Below are 20,957 nucleotides of genomic sequence, written 5' to 3' on the forward strand. Positions count from 1 at the left end.
GTGATCCTGCTCTCACTGTGTCTCTCTCTGTCAAATAAATAAATAAAACCTTTAAAAAAAAAAAAAAAAGAGCTTGCCTTCTAAATTCCTTGGATTCAAAATTTGGCTTTACTTGAACCAGTTATATGACACAGAGTAAGTTACCTAACCTCCCTATACCTCAATTTATTTATTGATAGAAGGTGGTAATAATATTGCTATCCCATAGGTTGTTTTGAGGTTTAAATTAGTTATGGCAAGTAAAACACTTTGAATAGTATCTGGCATATCATAAACTGTTAGCTGCTGCTGCTATTATTATTTTTATGAACATCATAGTCTTTCTTACAAAAGCTGAAAGACTCTTACAGATAAGGACCTCTCTTTCTTTCTCTTTTTTAGCTTCTTCATATTCCCTAAAAAGTTTGACACTTTCTGCTTTTGGGCCTTTATTTAATATTTGGTGATACAACAAGAATATTTAGTTATTGGTATATAGTTTTATCGAAATAGAGGCTTCTCAAGTACAGTTTTAAGAACTTTTCTCTGAATTTAAATGATTTCCTCTTAAAATTTTGTTTGTGTATATCTTTATTTCCAATGGGGAAAGGATTTACCAAACAAATTCTAAATTAGTAGAATTCTGGGTTCTTTATAGTTAGACAGCAGTCTTGAACATAATCCTGTAAAGAGCCTTAAAAAGGTTTCATTGTATGTTCACATTTCCTACAAATCTCTTTGTACATTTTATTTCCTGAGCCCTGTTTAAACCTAAGAATAAAACACATGAATGTGCCTATGTTTCCAAAATCATGTTATTCACCTTTGGATAGAATAGGGAAGTATAATAGTATTAATTGGTAGTGGATCTGAGTTAAGTTGTGTTAACCTTCAGCCATTTGGTTAAGAAGCAAGAGATTCTGAGATTCTGGTGGCCCAGTTGGGTCAGGTGGATGCTTTGCTGAAATCACAGCTGAAATAGTTGAGTTCCTGAGAATGTGGCATGAGCTTGAGAGAATTATGAAGGTCTAGAGTAGTCTTGGGGGGAAGAGGAAAGGAAGATGATTGCTAGACCATTAAAGAGCCTACCTGTCTTCCAGGTGATGTAATTTTCTTTTCTCTTCCCTCTGCCTTTTCTTCCTCCTCTTCCTCCCTTCTCTTGCCTTCTTCCCCCTCCCATCTTCTCCCTCTCCACTCCACTTCCCCTTTCTTCTTCTCTAATTTTTTTCCTTTTTTCTTTAGTAGTGGAGGAACAGGGAAGACTTATTGTACTGCTCTAGATGAGAGTTTTGCCAGGTAGATAATGGGAGAATTATTGGGTTGCAGATGAATTGAGCATTATGGTGAGAGCGTAGTTTGTATGATCAGTACTAGAATGTAGTGTAGATAGGAAGGAAGAGAATTCAGAGTGGGCTGACAGGTTGGGAGAAAATGTGACAGGGAAGTGGAGATCTCTGTAAGAACAGCAAATAGAAAATGATGGTGCAACAGGCCTGGGGAGAGAGTCCTGGGTGATTTTAGGATCCAGAGGGTAGTCCTATCAAGTGGATAGCTGAAATGGACTGGTGGATGAGATCATTGGAATTTAGGACATTGAAATCCCAGGATGATGGCAGGAGTGGCATTTGAAGGGACAATCGATTGTGAGCCAGGTGCCAAAGATGTTTTCAAATGGCCAGGAGTGATTGGGAATTCCCTAGATGGCAGCAGCGAGGAGGGTAAAGTGAAAAGGAGTGTGAGCTGTAAATAAAGGGAGGCAGCACTTTTCCCCTGCTCTTTTCTGGTACTGGGGCATTAGTGACCTTCATTGGAGAGAGTGCAGGGAAAGTATATCCTTTGGGAAAGTCAGTTTACCTTGGGATAAGGAGACAATTTGGGGGGAAAAAAGGTGAGGATTTGAGAAATTTAACAAGGAACAGGGGATTCCAGTAGGCTCATTGGAATTGGCTGATTAATGATGGGAAACCCAGGGCTGGGGAAGTACAGAGTAGCAAGATGATAAGGAATTTATTTACTTATTATTATACATTCTAGGAATAAGAAACCTTGTTGGAAGGACTGTTCTCACTTAAACCCAGTCTGGTTGAGTTGGTGCTAGAACAGGTTGAGCATATCAGACATTGCTTTTCTGGCTTGATTTCAGTGAGTAGCCTGGCAGGTCTCTTATCTGGGCAGTCAGTGGCAGCTTCATGACTTTCACAGTTATAGTTTGGTCCCTTTTGGGGAGAAGCTTTTATGGGATGTGATTTGGTAGTGAGGGTGCTGATTTGGTCAAGAGCTGCCTCTGTATTTGTGTTGGAGTTAGAGGAGAAGATGGATAATGTTTCTTGGGGCATTGTGGGGGCTTTGTAGAGTTAGAGGTTGTCTGTGTGATGTGTGGAGCTTGAGTTCATAGCTGGAGGCAATTTTGTCTTGTGTGGAGTACCAATGATACTAGAAATACAGTCCCTCTTTCCATTGGCCCCTTTTCATCTCCCCCCCCGCCCCCCTAATGTCAGAGGTCAACCACCTTTCATTTGCAGGTTAGTCCCATGCATATGCTTAGTATTTTAGTTATTCTTAAGGGACTACATCCTGATTTTTCCAGGAAGATGTATAGTAATCTTAAAGGTGAATTTTCAGATAGTACAATGAAAATAGTTTACAGGCATACCTTGGTTTATTGTGCCTCGCTTTATTGTGTTTTGCAGATACTGTATTTTTTACAAATTGAAGGTTTGTGGCAACCTTGCATCAAGCAGGTCTTTTGGTGCTATTTTTCCAACAGCATTTGTTCACTTCATGTCTCTGTGTCACATGTTAGAAATTCTCCCAATATTTCAAACTTTTTCATCATTATTATATTTGTTATGGTGATCTGTGATCAGTGATCTTTGATGTTACTCTCATAATTGTTTTTGGGACGCCACAAACTTGTGCCTATTTAAGATGGCAAACTTGATAAATACGTGTGTTCTGGCTGCTTCACTGACCTGCCATTCCCCTGTAACTCTTCCTTTCCTCAGGTCTCCCTATTCCCTGAGACACAACAATATTGAAATTAAGCCAATTAATAACCCTACAGTGGTCTCTACATGTTTAAGTGAAAAGAGTCACATGTCTCTCACTTTAACTCAAAAGCTAGAAATGATTAAGCTCAGTGAGGAAGACAGGTCCAAAGCTGAGACAGGCTCAAAGCCAGGCCTCTTACACCAAACAGCTGAATTATAAATGCAAAGGAAGAGTTCTTGAAGGAAATTAAAAGTGGCTACTCTAGTGAACACATGAATAAGAGTGAAACAGCCTTATTGCTCATATGAAGAAAGTTACAGTGGTCTGGATAGAAGATCAAACTAGCCACAATGTTCCCTTAAGCCAAAGCCTAATCCAGAGCAAGGCTCTAAGTCTCAATTCTGTGACGGCTGAAAGAGGCGAGGAAACTGCAGAAGAAGAGTTTGAAGCCAGCAGAGATTTGTTCATGAGGTTTAAAGAAAAGCCATCTCTATGACATAAAAGTGCAAGGTAAAACAGCAGGTACGGAGGGAGAAGCTGCAGCAAGTTCCCCAGAAGACCTAGTAAGATCACTGATGAAGGTGGCGCCACTAAAGAACAGATTTTCAATGTAGATGAAACAGTTTTCTATTGGAAGAAGATGCCATCTAGGACTTTCATAGCTAGAGAAGTCAGTACCTGGCTTCAGAGCTTCTTATTAGAGGCTGATGTGGCTGGTGACTTTAAGTTGAAGCCAGTGCTCATTTACCATTCCAGAAATCCTGGGGCCTTAAGAATTATGCTGAGTCTGCTCTGCCTGTGCCCTATAAACAAAGCCTAGATGACAGCGCATCTGTTCACAACATTACTGAATATTTTAAGCCCACTGTTGGGACCTACTACAGAGAAAAAGAGGTTCTTTTCAAAATATGGCTGTTCATTGACAATGCACCTGCTCACTGAAGAGCTCTAATGGAGATGGACAAAGAGATTTTTGTTGTTTTCATGCCTACTAACAAAACATTCATTCTGCAACCCATGGATCAGGGAGTCATTTTGATTTCCAGGTCTTATTATTTAAGAAATGCATTCATAAGGCTATAGCTGCCATAGATAGTGATTCTCCTAAAGGATCTGGACCCAAGTAAATAAAAAACCTTCTGGAAAGGATTCACCATTCCAGATGCCAGTAAGAACATTTGCGATTCATGGGAAGAGGTAAAAATACCAACCTGTATAGGAGTTTGGAAGAAGTTGACTCCAACCCTCCTGGATGACTTTGAGGGGTTCAGGACTTCAGTAGGGGAAGAGCTGCAGATGTGGCAGAAATAGCAAGAAAACTAGAATTAGAAGTGGAGCCTGAAGGTGTGACTGAATTTCTTGAATCATATGCTAAAACTTGAACAGATGAGGAGTTGTTTCTTATGGATGAGCAAAAAAAGTGGTTTCTTAAGATGGAATCTACTCCTGGTGAAGATGCCGTGAAAGTTGTTGAAATGACAACCAAGGATTTAGAATATTACGTAATCTTAGTTGATGAAGCAGCAGCAGGGTTTGAGAGGATTGACTCCAGTTTTGAAAGAAGTTCTGTGGGTAAAATGCTGTCAGACAGTATCACAGGCTCTAGAGAAATTGTTCATGAAAGGAAAAGTTAATCGATGCAGCAAACCTCTTTGTTGCCTTATTTTAAGAAATTGCCACAGTCAGGGCGCCTGGGTGGCTCAGTTGTTAGGCGTCTGCCTTCGGCTCAGGTCGTGGTCCTGGGGTCCTGGGATCAAGCCCCGCATCAGGCTCCGTGCTCAGGCGGGGGGCCTGCTTCTCCCTCTCCAACTCCCCCCTGCTGTGTTCCCTCTCTCGCTATGTCTCTCTCTGTCAAAGAAATAAATAAAATATTAAAAAAAAAAAAAAAAAAGAAATTGCCACAGTCACTCCAAATTCAGCAGCCACCACCTTGACCAGTCAGTACCTATCAACATGTAGGCAAGTCCCTCCACCAGCAAAAAGATTATGATTCGCTGAAAGCTCAGATGATAGTATTTTTTAGCAATAAGTTATTTTTAAATTAAGGTATGTACATTTTTTCCATAATGTTATTATATACTTAATAGACCATATAAACATAACTTTTATATGCAGTGGGAAACCAAAAAATTTATTTGACTTGCTTTATTGTGATATTTACTTAACTGCAGTGGTCTGCAGCTGAGCCCACAATACTTTCAGGTTATGCTTGTATTTATTTTTTATGGGCCAGGAGATTAATTGTGGCCCACTATTTTTTTTTTTAGGCTGTGGTAGAAATGGGATGCACCCACCGATTTCAGAATTTATGTTTAGTGTATCTCTTGACTGCATTACTTCAGTGCATTTAATTTTGAACTAAATATAGGTTTGAGTAGATTTGTAAAAGAAAATTTTTGTTGTGATATTTTTAAAGGTAACACAATGCAGGACAAGGAGTACATCCCCCTTCTCTCCCCTGAACCTAAAAATTGCTAGTGGTATTTGTCTCATGATAAATCCTTTAACTTTTATCTTCATGCTCTAAGAATTATGATAGCAAGGAATGTCAGTCAAGAAATCTTTGAGATAAAGTGCAAAGGGAAGTAATTTCAAAATTACTTTCTAAAGGACTGGTTTCTCTGATGTTCCAAATAAAATAAAACTATACTTAATTTATGCTTCTACTTCTTTATTTCTTAGGTGAATAAACATATACAACTTTAGATATAAAATCTTCATTTTATGTAGGAATTTTTCTGTAACTGACATCTAAAGTGATCTTTCTGCAATTGATAACATCTTAACTAGGGGATAAATTAGATACTGTGACAAGCAAAACCAAGAAATTGAACATAGAACAATGTTCTGCTGGGAGGTGATATTTGTGGAGATGATGATTTATAAGGACAGTGATTTTTAAAAAAAATTATTACAAAATACTTAAAATGTGTAGAGAACTAGAAAATAAGTAATATGATAAACTGTAATTGTTAGCATAATTATTCATCCCTTTGTTATTTTTACAATGGGATGCTATAAAATCTTTATTATTGCAAATATAGTTATACACATTATTGCATAAGTCTTTGAAACACTTTTACTCTTCTTCTCCCTCCTTTGGGAGCAGAAATAAACTTTTAGGGATCACAGTAGAATGATAGAGTAACTAGGAACGGTTTCTCTGTTAATATTACAAAATTTTTCCCTAGAAATTTGTTTGACCATGAAGTACAAAGAAACTTTAACTAGCTTTCCATTGCTTCTACTTTTTTTTTTTTTTTTAAGATTTTATTTATTTGACAGAGACACAGCGAGAGAGGGAACACAAGCTGGCAGAGTGGGAAAGAGAGAAGCAGGCCTCCCACGGAGCGGGGAGCCTGATGCGGGGCTCAATCCCAGGACCCTGGGATCATAACCTGAGCCGAAGGCAGGCGCTTAACGACTGCGCCACCCAGGCGCCCCTCTTCTACTTTTTTTTAAAGTAATTCTCTCAACTTTAAATGAGAGGGTGCGGACTTGAGGAAGAGACAGAGGAAAAATCATATTCTAGATAAGAACTGTCCTCCTTTCACCCAAGTGGCCATAAAGGATATAATTTAGGAGCAAGGCACCAAATGCTAGACAGCAGTTTTCCTGCGTATTTGTTTATCTTTATTAAATTCACCATCTGTAAAGACTGAGTTTTTCAACTTCTCTGATTCTTTGTGAATACTTTAATGTCTATATCTTCCATTATCTTCAGGATTCAAAAATATCCTCTATGGAGCGTGGGCTCCGAGACTTGGAAGAGGAAATTCAGATGCTGAAATCAAATGGGGCCTTGAGTACTGAAGAACGGGAAGAAGAAATGAAACAAATGGAGGTCTATCGGAGCCATTCTAAATTTATGAAAAATAAGGTAATGGTTTGTGATACTGTAATTTTTAAAAGAGTTTTGAGAAATTGATGCATATTTCTATTTCCTTAGTGATGATGAAGAACTTCACATTGTTTTATCAGACTTCAGGAAGGATACTTAGAATTCTTTCAAATGCAACTTTCCCAGAACTAAAGTCAGAATTACTGATGTATTGTTATTTCAAGTTTTCACTTTTAAAAGAAAGGCTGATATGTGTTGTCACAGTTTAAGATTTATATCTATCAGTGCTTCTGAGGTGATTTAGTAGAATTATATCCAAATTGAGTTTTTCTCACTACATGAGACACCAAGTTCTTTAACTCTTCTGTAGTATTTTAAAAGTCAAAACCCTAAGAGGAACCCAGTTCCCCCACTTTTTTTTTTTTCTGAAATGGCTTAAATAATATTCTATTTTCCCTTCAAATACAGTTCCATAAAGAAAACCCCTTTGCTCTATCCCTTGGAGAAAATGCATTTGTATCAGGTTTATTGTTACCTGTGTGCAATTCAAGATACATATCAGCATGGCATGTCAGTCCGTATTTAGAAACTCAGTCACAATATTTTTTCCTTAGGTCCACAGCCATCTAGTTTGATTCTATAAACTATTTAGGCACATTGGAGGATCTAGTTTATTATAGTTATCAATTTGCCAAGTTTGTTTTGGTTTAATTAAAAATCATGATTGTGATTATAAAATATTAGCTAGAAAATAAGTACCCCTCGTATCCCAATTGTATTAGTTTCCCAGTTTCTCAGAACAGAGAACTGTAGAGGAATGATACACAATTATTCTAACTCCCTCTCCAGTTTCTGTCTTCTTGCTATGGACTCATACCTGGCGTAAAAGTCAGTAGAATATTCCTTTATTATTTTAAGAATCTGTTATCAGTGACTACTGAAAATTTATGTCAGTTTTAGAACTTAAAAATTCATATATTCAAGTTTCTATTAGTTTGTATTTTTCACCCTAATTTGAGAAAATACACTATAATACAATCTCTGCTTTCCATTTGTTGATTGGCACATTTAAGTCCATTAAGAAACCCCTGTGAAAATAGAGAAACTATCTAGGGTGCTTTGCAGAAGGAATTAGGGGAACAGATTTGATTGTGTTATATAGGTTATTGTTATTTCCAGTTACTGCTCTGGCTGAAAAGCAAATAGTAAGACCTAAATTGACACATAAGTGAAAAAGAATAACAATGTCGTGACAGGTAGAGCAACTGAAGGAGGAACTAAGTTCGAAAGAGGCTCAAGGGGAGGAGCTGAAAAAGAGAGCGGCTGGTCTTCAGGCTGAGGTCTTTGCCGTAAGATTTACTCTTTGTGTTCAGCGATCCCACAGTGGGACCCTGCTAGCTCTGGCTTCTGGGTGGCTTATACTTTCGTTTTCCGGTTGGCAGCTTTGCCCAACACTGGCACTAACCAGCCTGCTCTGCTCTTTAACTGACTCCTGTTCACCAGTTTCCCATATGTCACTTTGTGTGCAGTGAGCCCTCACTTGTTCTGGTTCTTTATTGTTGCTTTTGTCACTGTATGGATGGTACTTCAAAGTGTGTTTTTTTCCCTTCCTTTTGTAGATACTTGTTGATTTATATGAATGGTAATCTCTGTTTCTTCTTTGATACAAGGATATGCAGATGTTCTCTATTCTAGTGATTACTTGAATTTGAAATTCTTTTTCTTTTTAAAGTAAGGTATAATTGATTTATAACTTTATATTAGTTTCAGATTTGCAACATAATGATTTGAGATATATATATATTAAAATGATCTTCACAGTAAGTCTAGTTAACGTCCATCACCATAGTCACAAAATTTTTTTTCTTCTTTTGATGAGAACTTTTAAGATGGACTGTCTTAGAATTTGAAATTCTTGAGTAAAGAGCTTTAACTTCGTATGTATTATCTTTAAGTGTCCATTAGGTGATTTTCCAACAAATGTTACTTTTTTTAGAACAGATGTATAGAAAGTGATTTGCTTATTTAGAGTTATCTAGTAAATTAGAATTAGCCTGAAACATAAAGTCTCTAGATCTAGTTTAATCTTCTGTCTAAAGAACTTAAAATTCCATTTCAAGATATAATACAAAAATAATAAAATAGCTAACACTCAAGCACTTATAACCTGCTTAGGTTGGTATATCACCCAGCCCCAATTTATAGATGTGGAAACTGAGGTAGCCATGTGGTGCTCAGGTGGTATATCTGGTGAGAGGTAGAGCTTGATTTTTACACAAGCAATCTGTTCCAGAACCTGCGCTGGTGAGCTCTTCCGTCTTCTGCCCTGTACTACGCCATGTGCGCGTATGTCACACCAGTGTCAGGAAAAAACTGCTTCTGAAAATAATTGTGGGATAAGACAGGAACGCAGTGTTAAAAAAAAAAAAAACTTGTGCTAATTTGATGTTTTTACTATTTATGGACCCCTTTATAGTACAGATAGTAAAGTGAAATATTTTGTCTAAAAGGGACTGATTTGGTTTATGGTAACTGTATTTTCTAGAGGCGTAGTTGATGTATCACTTTACTTTTTTTTTCTTAGCTATTATAAATATTTCTTTGTTGTGTCAGACAACAGGCTGAACACATTCCATACATTATTTTATTTAATCTCCAAACAGTACAGTAGCGTCAGTTTACTTTCTCCATTTTACTGATTAGGAAACCAAGGCTTAGAGAGGTAAATACTCAAAGACACACTTATCCTCAGGTGTGAGTGACTGCAAAGCCTCATGCTCCTAACTTTTATGGAAAATGTGTGCTTCTAAACTCTGCTTTCCATTTAGAATATTTTTGTCCCTTTCTCAGTCTTTATGGTCAATATACTAGTATTTGATGATTCTTTAATAAAGTAGATGATGAGGAAACAGGGATTTTATACTTATTTTTAACCATGTGATTGGAGGTAATCTTTAAACCGTAGTAGTTCTTTAGTTGAGGAAGTGATAACATTTTAAACATTTCTCCTGAATATTCATTCATACAACAGTTTTTAGAGCAAACTGTATGTTAAGGATGGAATAATATAAATATGTACTTTTTGTTGGAAAAGGGATATCATGAAAGATGCCACAGCATTACAGTATGTGGTAACTCCAGGGTATATATTTATATTACAGGATGAAGATAGCTGCCGTTTACAGTCATCTTCTGTTGATGTTCTAAGTATCCTCAAGTAGTTTGCATACAGTATGCATATAGAAATATTTGTGGAATGAATGAATAACTAAATCGACGAATAGAATTTTCATGCATATGAGGAAAATGCTTGTCTTCTTGCTAAACAAGAAGAGTAAATTAGACATTTATTTTTAGCACTCCTTAAAAGTCTAATTTTAATTAAAGTAATATTTATTTCATACTTCCTCATGGGAAATTGTTCTTAAAATTGACCCTTATACCTAAGATTATTATAGTAAAAATACTATAGGTACATTCAATGAAAAGAATACGAAGAACTTTCATCAGTAATACTGAAATTACTGACTTGTCAGTCAGATTTATACTTCCAATAATTAATCTGTCTGTTAGTGCACAGCTTCCTTGCTAGGCAGGATACAGAATAGAATGTAAAAGCAAATCTGATTTTTATTTGGTGCACATTTAGAATAAGAGACTATTTAGAAAATTCTTAGAAACACAGTAGAAATGTAAATGAGATGTTTAAAATAAAAATTTTTTTAAGTTAAGATGATAGAAATTTATGGCAGAATGAATGGCACCTCTTGACTTATGGATTACTCTGTCAGTAATTCAGATTCAAATTACACATGTCGATTCTTACAGAATGAGCCTTTATGCATTTAAGTCATATACTTTTTTATCCATATAGTTGGTATTGATGTTGTAGATGATATAACTTTGTAGGTGGAATCTTTTTTAAGGTCAATATCCCTAACTCATCAAAATTATATGATTTCTAAGAGGCACAGGTTTATAATGCCTCATAACACAAAAGGTGGCTTTTTAAGATAAGGATTTTATGTAAACTTTTGTTTGTGAATGAAAAAATAAACAGTATACCAGCTGCAGCTTTTGAATTTAACTTTAGCAATGCTAGGAGGTTTTCTTTTTCCCTTCTGTTTTACATCTACACTAATCCTGCTTTATGTTTTAAGAGGTCTGACTTAATAAAATGAAAACTGATCAGCACAGTGGTATTCAGATGCTTCCTGTTATCTCATAGTAATCTAATTGAATTGGGATTTTTCTCCCTCTGTTCTTTTTCTAAGGGATTTTGAAGAGTGTTTAGGAGGCACAGTACATGAAACCTGGAATTTCCCTATTTGTTGAAAAACTTTTTTGGGGGGGGGCGATGGGTGGTCATCCAAGATACGATGATGTAATAAGATGAATTATGTTTTGTCATAAAACTAATGCTATATTTAGTTTCATATTTTGTGGCTTGGATCTGTCAAAGATCCAGATCAGAGGTGGTTGTTTCATTTCTTTTTTCCTTACAGTGTTTTATTTTCTTCTCTAGATTGGTCAGGTGAAGCAGGAGCTGTCCAGAAAGGACACAGAACTACTAGCCCTACAGACAAAGCTAGAAACACTCACAAACCAGTTCTCGGATAGTAAGCAACACATTGAAGTGCTGAAGGAGTCCTTGACTGCTAAAGAACAACGGGCTGCCATCCTGCAGACCGAGGTGAGAAGAATTCTGGTATTGGCAGGGAGTCACTTCCTTGCACCTTTTCACGTGTATCGCCTGTGCTGTTTTGGTTACACTTGGATTCGGGAGATATGAATAATGTAATGAATAATTCTTTAGCAGTGTGATCATACTTTACTAAAACTATAACTGCCTTGGTTCAGTTCTTAGATCTAACAAATCTGGTGCAGTTTATGTATGCTTTTAATTCTTTGAACGTTCCCTAAGTTTGTACTTCTAAGTATACTTTGACATTGTGAAATGTTGTAAAGATAGTTATAAAAAAGAAATCCAAATGAATCTTTTGTTCTCACCCATGATGAATCTTCTGGTCATGAATGGCAGTGAGCTTGGTTACCTTGTGTTTAGATTATTAAGTGTTGTTAATTTTTGATATTATGTCTAGCTTTATGTAGGCAAACTGCAGAATCTAGAAATGTTCTAAGTAGATCTTGTTTTGAACTGCAGATCATGAGACAGTGTGCCTTCATATCCTGTTTGAAAATGAAGTTAGTATTTTCAGAAATAGCCTGTCAGCCCTGATTATAGGTAGGAATACCCTAAATAATTCCGTACAGTTGAGAATTTATCATATTTGTAATCATCAAAGAGAAGGAATTGATGATGCTATTTGGATTTATTGTCTTAAATTTTTTTTTAAAGGTCTAGTGAAATAGGGAACTTAGGTAGAAATAGGTAAACAGTTCTGCTTTATAGAAGAAAAAATAAAGCATACAACATGGATTTTTTTTTTTTTTTTTAATCTTCTTCTTTTAAAGAACCAGATAGGTAAATAAGGGCATACTTGGATGGAAAAGAGAAATGAGAAGTAAAAAGAATGCATAAAAACATTATAGACCCAGAAGATGAGAATCTCCAAGTGAGGAGGAATGGGGAAATGACCAAAACTCTTTCATGTAGTATTTTATTTTTGTACAGTGGAACTTTGTTGAAAATGAGAGATTTGGATGATGTATTTGTAATTTTCCTTACAACTCAGACTTAGAATATCTGTCAGTCTGTTATCAGGATATCAATCTCATTCTACCTCACAGGGATATTTTAGATAAAAATTAGGTTTTGGCTCTGGGGTCATAGTTACTGAGTTTGAAATTCAGCTTTACCCACTTACTACCAGGTTATGTGATCCTGGGCATGTTATTTAACTTCACTGTGCCTCACTTTCCCTCCATCTGTAAGATGAAGAGAATAGGAGTGTCTGCCTCATTGGGTTGTTGTTAGGATTAAACTGGCTTATTGTACACAGTAAAGCTTTTGTTATTGTCATCATTGTAGCTATTGTATTAAAATCAACTGATATATATAAACTGAAAGTATTAAGAGAACACAGTTGGTTTTCTTTTCATTGGCATACATTTTATTTAGAAGATCTGCTCTCTCATATTTTTATTCAGCTAGTTTTGTGTTCATCCAGGGAATTGCAAATATAAAATTATCTGGAAAATGTTACCTGCAAAGTTACTAACTTACGCCTTTATTAGAGTTTTTCATCCCGGTAACTGGTGTGCATGCAGTACTACAGAAGGGTCAGAAGAGGGTGCCAGTGTTTTGGAGGTGAGCCTACTTCCAAGTTTAGGACTGATAGCATTGGCTAGAGGTGGCAGGTGTGTGAATCAGAGAATCAGGCAGTTGGTTAATGATAATGCTAACATTTAAAAGCTTGTCACAGTCTAATAAATGACTTTTTTCCTCTTGGCAATCCATCCTTTTCTTTGTACCCCTCTCAAATAGTGTTCTTATTCGCTAGGTCTCACACAGATGGGCTTGTGATTGATTTCTTGTACTATAGAGAGTAAAGACTATATTTGTGGTCATTCTTGAATGGTTCTTATTTGTTTTTAGCCATGTGGGAGTAACTGAGTTTCAGTGATTACCCCTATAAGTCACTAGGACAACTGCTCAAATATGACCATCTCATCCTAAAAAGATAACAGTGTAAAAGCCAACAATCTTTTGAGTATAGGATAATTATATGAATGTGATATGGTGATTTATTAGTATGTGCTTTTTTCCCTCAAATTACTCTGGTGACATTTGACTGGGGTCACTTTTTCCAAAACATCTTTCTCATGTTAGAGCCCAATAAAAGGCAGTTTGAACCAGCTCTATGAAAATTCTCACATATTTTTATAATTTGCTCTTAACTGATATTGTCCTCATCTCTCCAGCTCTCCTAGACTTTGATCTAACTCTCACATCACTAAATTAAGCATGTATGAAAAAGAACATGGATCAAGGAGTTTTTAAAAATCCTTTAAGGAAAAATGGGATATGGGAAAAGACCTGATTTTCTTCTTGTTCGTGGTCGAGGGAATGAGGCCCTTTTGTGTTGGGCAGTGTACAATATATAGTATTTCTGGAATTGCTCCTATTTTATGAACATCTCTTTTAATCTGTTCTTCACAGAGGTGGTCTGGATTTAGTACCATAGTGGTTAAAAGCATGGGCTTTGGAATCAGACCTAAATGCAGCTATCTATATTTATTAGTTATGTGACCTTCGATGAATTACTTTACCTCTTTAATCCTTCATTTCTTCATTTGTAAGTACCAACTTCCTAAGGTTGTTGTGGTTAGAACGGATGTTTAATTATGTAGCTCTTATCTGAATTTAGAGGGAAATATTAAATATCAATGGGTTTCAAATTTTTTTACTTACCTTACAGTTTATAAGCACTTTTTTTTATTTGATCTCTGTTGTTTTATGTGATCCTCAGATTAATAGTATGGATTAGGCAAGATAAGTATTGGGTTTTTTTTTTTTGCTTTCATTGTGGGGAATTATGTGAAGTTTTAATTAGCATATGACTTTTGGTTGGCACTTAGGGCCAATCTCACTAGTACCCCAGAACTTTGAATATTGGTTATAATATTTTCAGGAAATTTTCTATTTTATGCCCATTCTCTTGTTTCTGAGTCTTGATGACATAGTGTGGACCTACCAATGAATTTATTTTCTGTTTGAATTCTCAATGTGCAGAGCTGATTTTGTCAATAAATTAAAATAATGGACACCTTACTGCCTCAAAGTAGTACAATTTTTTCTTCTCCAGGACATTGAATTTTAGAATTCTGTTTTGTTATAGGTGAATACTCCCATCTATATCTTACGAACAGTTTGTAGGAAGTGGTTCTTCTTTCATAGCTGATCCAGCACAAAGTAAAGAACTGCCATGGATCTCGGATGTTTAGGCCCTGGAGCTTGGATGTAGGTGCACGAGAGCACGCACCTTTTGCTTGCATTCCCAACCCAATGCCCCAGTATGCTGTGCTCTTCAAGCTGGAGTTTTGACTTCCTCAGCACACTTAGAGTTAATAATACATCCTTAGGACTGAAGTGCATTTTAGAGATCTAGTCTTTCCATAATTCATAAAACATAATCGATAATACCTGATATTGGATGCTTTCTGTGTGTCATGCAAGGATGTGTACTTTCTTTCGTTTTCTCAGTTAATCCTTGCAGTAATCTTCTAAGAAATAAGAATTGTCATAACATTTCAAAGATGGGCACACTGAAGCTTGGAGAGATTGAGGTTACATGAGTTGTTGAGTGATTACCTGGGATTCAGAATTTGATCAGTTGAAACTCCAAAACTTATGTTCTTGGTCATAATGCTATAATGCTTCCCTGTGAGGAATCTGAATATATGTGTATATATGAAACAACTGCTCAGAATAAAAGAGGATTTGGCGTCATGAGGTGGTTTGGGTTATTTTTCAGTGACTGTTTCTCTCTTATTGTTCTAGTGCATCATTGCTCCATCACCACTCTGAGCAGTGCTCAGCCTGTTACGAGTCATGGGGTAGTGGTGGGGGCAGGTGCTGTAGTGTAACATTGGTATGGTATTCAAGCCAGCTTGTGAAGGTAGCCTGATTAGCTTCTGAGTGCCCCCTTCTCCTCCACATTACTTATACCTGAGTAGATCACCTCAGAAAAAGAGTGTTGGCAGAGTAGAGATATATATTATTACACTAGAGGCTCTCAGATTTGGGGGCTTCCTGCCCACCACCACCACTCGCCCAGCTCTAAATGGTGAGTTGGCACTGTTCATAGTGGTGGATGGGGCAGTGTCTTATTTGAGGAGATGCAGATGATGATAAGCTTAAGAAGATGACAGGAAAATATAAGTGTAAGTGTGGCTGTTAATATGCTAGGGGAATAAAACAATGTATAAGTTTCAAATCTTAAGTATAAAACTCAATTTATCTAGTGGAGAATAGAAAAAAATAGCGGAGGGGGTGGGGAAAAATAAGAGGTAGACATTATGAAAAATGTTGGCCAAATGGTATGAATAATGGGAAAGGCAATATATGCAAATAAGTTAAACTTAGATTAAAAGACAAACCTCAATTGGATTAAAAAACAAGATACAGAATATATTGTCAATAAGAGTTAAGCGTAAGACAAAAAATAGCAGAATTAAAAATAAAATAGAAAAAAATTTTTAAAAATAAAAGGTATGTCAAGAAAATATGTCTTCCCAGTCTGATTTATTTTAACATTAGTTAAATTATTTATTTATTTATTTAAAAGTAGACTCCACGCCCAGTGTGGAGTACAAGGAGGGGCTTGAACTCATGACCCAGAGAGCAAGACCTGAACTGAGATCAAGAGTGGAACACTTAGCTGACTGAGCCACCCAGGCGCCACTAATTAAATTATCTTTTTTTTTTTTTTTTTTTTAGAGAGCGAGTGTGAGCAGGTGGGGAGGTGTGGAACAGAGGAGGAGGGACAAGCAGACTCCATGCTGAGTGTGGAGCCCCACGTGGGGCTTGATCTCATGGCCCTGAGATTGTGACCTGAGCTGAAATCAAGAGTCATACGCTTAACTGACTGAGCAAAGAAGTTATAAACACAGAGAGCAATGTTACATACTGATAAAAAGAACGGTAGATCAAGAAAATACAATGATTGTGAACATTTATGCATCTAACAATGTTGCCTTTAAGTGTATAAAACAACAGTGGGGAGAAACAGATGAATCAACAATTGCAGTTGGTCATTAGTACATGTTCCTTTTAGAACTTGATCAAAGAAACAAAAAAAAATAATTTAGAAAATTTCACTAACATCAATAAGTTCAAATAGGTATTCTGTAGAATATTGCACTAACAGAGGATATGCAGTGATTTTTAAGAACTTACTGAATAGTCATAAAAATCAAATGTACTAGACCACAGAGGAAATGTCAAAATTCTCAAGAATTAAAGTCACATGGACTGTTTTCTTTGACCCCTAATGCAGCAAAATTAGCAATCAGTAATGAAGAATTGCAACATAAAACTAAAATAAATCTTGAATCTGAAAATGTAGTACTTTTTTGGGGGGGTATAGTTGACACACAGTGTTATATTAGTTTCAGGTATACAACTTGGTGATTTATTAGGTTTATACATTATGCTATGTTCACCACAAGAATAGCTACCATCTGTCCCCTTATATTGCTGTTACAATATCATTGTATTCCTAATGCTGTGCATTTATTCCCGTGACTTATTTATTCCATAACTGGAAGCCTGTACCTCCCACTCCCCTTCACCTCATTTGCCTAACCCCCCACTCCCCTGTCCTCTGGCAACCATCAGTTTGTTCTCTGTATTTATAGGTCTAATTCTGTATTTTTTTTGTTTATTCATTGTTTTAGATGCCATTTATGAGTGGAATCATATGGTATTTGTCTTAGTCTGACTTATTTCACTAAGTATAGTACTATCTAGGGCCATCCATGTTTCAAATGGCATGATCTCATCCTTTTTTATGGCTATGTAATATTTCATTGTATATGTACCATGTTTTCCTTATCTCTTTGTCTATTGATGGACACATATTACTTCCATATCTTGGCTGTTGGAAATACTGCTACAGTAAATATAGGGGTGCACATATCTTTTGGATTAGTATTGCAAATGTACTACTTAATAGTCGTTGGGTTAAGGGAGACTAGAATAGGGGTGCCTGGGTGGCTCAGTTGGTTAACCGTCCCAACTCTTGATCTCTTCCCAGGTCTTGATCTCAGGATCGTGAGTTCAAGCCCCATGCTGGGCGTGGAGCCTACTTTAAAAAAAAGAAAAAAGGCTGGAATAGAAAGCAAAAGAAAATCTGTGGGATATAACTAATCCTCTGGTTTTTAGAGGGAAATGTCTTGTATTATATTTGTCAGAAAGCAATAAAGAATGAAAGCAAATAAGCTAAGTGTACAAATCAGGAGCCTAGGAAAAAAACAACAATCAAAACCAAAGAAATGGTAAGTTGGAGGGTAATAGAAACTAAGTCAGCAATCAGTAGAGTAGAGGATAAAATAAGCTGTTAGTTGTTTTAAAAAGGCTAATCAGACAGGATCATCTCTTACAGAATGATAAAGAAGTAACTACTAGTACCATACAATTTAAAAATAATAAGACAATTATAAATAATTATATTCTAATAAGCTTGAAAAGATAGAACAAATACATTTCTGGAAAATGTGACAAAGTAGGTTCAAGAGATAATAGAAAACACGAACAACAATCATTATGAAAATTAAATTGTTAATCAGTCTCAACCCTATCTCCTCCTAAATCCTATGGCTCAGATGGCTCTTTATCAAAAATTCAAAAATAAATAATCATATTTATATTTAAGTTTTTCCAAAAAGTAGAAAAAGCAAGAAAGCCCAAGACTCTATAGGGAGATATGAGGAAAAAGAAATTCAGAGATCTAGTGATATCAGTAGATGGTATAATTTAATACCGTAAGGATATTAATTCTGCCTAAGTTAGTATATACATCAATTCCAATGAAAATTCACAGCAGTAATTTTTTAGCAACTCATTTTACTTTAAGTTTTACATGGACGAGTCACAAAAAAGATACATCATTTCACTTATAGGAGGTACCTAAAGAAGTCAGATTCATAAAGATAGACGTAGAATGGTGGTTGCTATGAGTTGTGGGGAATGGAGAGGTTTTGTTTTTTTTGTTTGTTTTTTTGTTTTTTAATTGTACAGTTTTTGTTTTGCAAGAGGAAGGGAGTTCTGGAGATTGGATATACAGCAATGTGAATGTACTGAACACCACTGAACTGTACACTTAAAAATGGTTAAGATGGCAAATTTTATGTTTGTGTATATTACAATTGAAAAATTTTAAAAATTATATGGACAAATAAAGCTATTCTAACAGTAATATGAAGAAAAAGAGGAAAAGATGGGAGATCTGCCCTAATAGATCTGAAAATGTACTCCAGAGCCATAAACCTAACCAAACCAATCAGTGCACTGCAGAATGGTAGAGTACTGGCACAAGAATGGGCAGATAGAGCAGTAGAAAAAAAAAAAAATAGAGTTTAGACATGTATGTAGAGGGGAGCATCATAACTAGTGCTAGTTAAGTGCGCGTTAGAAAACTGACATACTATATGGAGAATAAAATTGGCTACCTACCTGGTGCCAGATAAAACAGTGGACTTCATATTGATTACAGACCTCAGTGTGAAAGAGAAAACAATAAAGCTAATCAATGAAAATGTATCTTAGGTAAGATATCTTAAGTGACACCATCAAATTTAAGTATTTCTGTTCAAGAAAGAGCACTACTAACAAAGTTAACAAATATGTGACTGATTGGGAGAAGGTATTTTCACCGCCTCCCAAAATAACAAAGATTGAGATATAGAATAAAAAAAGAATGCTTGGAAATCTGTAAGAAAAAGAGACTATAGGGAGGGAGAAAAGGATTTAAATAGGCAATTAACAGACAAGGAAACCTAAGTGGTTAACAAATAAATATAGCATGGGATCCTCAGTCTCATTAGTAAAAAAGAAATGCAAATTTCAGAGACAAAAGCTACATTCCATTGATCAAATTGGTAAAAATTAGAAAATGAGTTAATATTCAGTGCTTGTAAGAATTTGGTCTAACAGGAACATAGATGGCATAGTTGGCTCCAGAATCCCACTCCTGGATATGTTCCCTAGAGAAAATTTCCCACTGGTCCACAGGAGGACGTGTATAAGGAATTGAAAGCAACCCAAATGTTTTTTACTAGAGGGGTTAGATAAGTAAAATACAGTGGATGTATACCATGTAATATTATGTAAAAGTCAAAAGCAATGGTCTAGAAGTATTCATAGGGCCATACATATATATTTTTTAAAAGTAAGAGACAGAATGAGGTATATAGCATTCATATAAATTAAAAAATATGTATATAAGAATAAGCCTCTGTATTTCTAAGTTATAAGCACATTCAGTAACATCACACACATTAGAATGGCTGTGTATTGAATGAGGAATGGATATTGGTTGTGGATGGAAAAATAAGAAAATAAGACAGTAGAACTTTGCATGGATAGTTTTAAGTGAATTGAGGATTATGAGTAATTTAGTTCTTTCCTCAAGTTGATAGGCGTTTGAAAGCATTAATTCTGACTGTGTAACTATTGGGAAGTATGTCGGATATGGTGTATTTACCACATTGATTCTCAGAGTTGTTGTGGCTGATCTCTCTGGCAGGGCAGATGTCCCTGTTTTTTCTCATCCCTTCCAACATTACGCATCTGTCAGCAAGGACTCTAGGGTTTTTCTGAAGGGTTATTCTTTTTGGTAACTAAGGGACTTGGATTTTAATGGTGACACATGGATAGCAGACCTTGGCCCTAAATAGGGTAGGGATTTGAAACCGATACTCGAGTGTAAATCCAGGACTTTCCTGGGAAAAAGTGGACTAGAAAAAATTCCTTCTACCAGTATTCGTTGACAGTATGAGAAACTGACTTACCTGGTCTTAGAGTTGGAGGAAAGGTGTCTTCTCATGAGCTTTGAGTTTGAAATATGCACAGCTGCTGTTAACACCGTGATTTTAGCCTAGTCCACATAGAATCCCACAGATGAGAGCTCTGCTTAGAATGAATTTACAATTCCAAATTACTTAAACCTGTGGAAATAACCTATTCTCCCCCCTCCCCCAATATCAGAAGTAAGAACAAATAGAGTGATTAGGCCCTTAGGAACATTGAGTGATAGAATGAGATCACAAATGAAAGATTAAAATGAAGGATGGAGTAGTTAGCATAGGAGCACTCTTTGGAATGGAGAAGAAGATACAACTTTTTGGGCTGTTGTTTTAGGACTGTTGAGAGTAAAACCTGAGGCAGTGTAATAAAGGTAGCACTATCTATAGTTGTTTAGTGTCTTTTAGTCTTGGCTTTGTCACTTACTTGTTATGTAAGTTTATACTTACTTTCAGAGAAAGATCATGAAAGGTAGAGCTTGTCACTTGCTTCTAGTCGTTGGTATAATGTTGTTAAATGATACAGCAGGTGAAATTCTGCATCTAGATTGTTGTTGTCTTCTCTATCATAGGACTAAAAAGAGTAGGTTGTATATTTTAATAGTGGAAAAATGAAAGTGAGGGCCTAAGATGAGTGAAAAGAGAAATTATAAAAAAG

At 36.0% G+C, this 20,957-nt stretch overlaps 1 protein-coding gene across 7 annotated transcripts in view; it reads left to right on the forward strand.

Moving 5' to 3' along the window:
* The window catches only part of ERC1 (ELKS/RAB6-interacting/CAST family member 1), a 555,561-nt gene that overhangs the window by 109,276 nt on the left and 425,328 nt on the right, over window positions 1-20,957 (forward strand). For 4 of the 7 annotated variants that reach the window (XM_054507254.2, XM_064591742.1, XM_045874103.3 and 1 more), the window contains exons 5-7: window positions 6,695-6,850; window positions 8,068-8,160; window positions 11,337-11,504. In XM_054507254.2, coding sequence (XP_054363229.1) covers window positions 6,695-6,850; window positions 8,068-8,160; window positions 11,337-11,504 — 417 coding nt within the window. The remainder of the gene's footprint in view (window positions 1-6,694; window positions 6,851-8,067; window positions 8,161-11,336; window positions 11,505-20,957) is intronic. The other 3 variants (XM_045874106.3, XM_064591743.1, XM_045874104.3) reach the window with 2 other exon arrangements.

The sequence above is a fragment of the Mirounga angustirostris genome, unplaced genomic scaffold (assembly GCF_029215605.1).
Source record: "Mirounga angustirostris isolate CCGP_5_RB_7025 unplaced genomic scaffold, mMirAng1.0.hap1 SCAF_5, whole genome shotgun sequence".
In the NCBI taxonomy this organism is placed as follows: Eukaryota; Metazoa; Chordata; class Mammalia; order Carnivora; family Phocidae; genus Mirounga; species Mirounga angustirostris.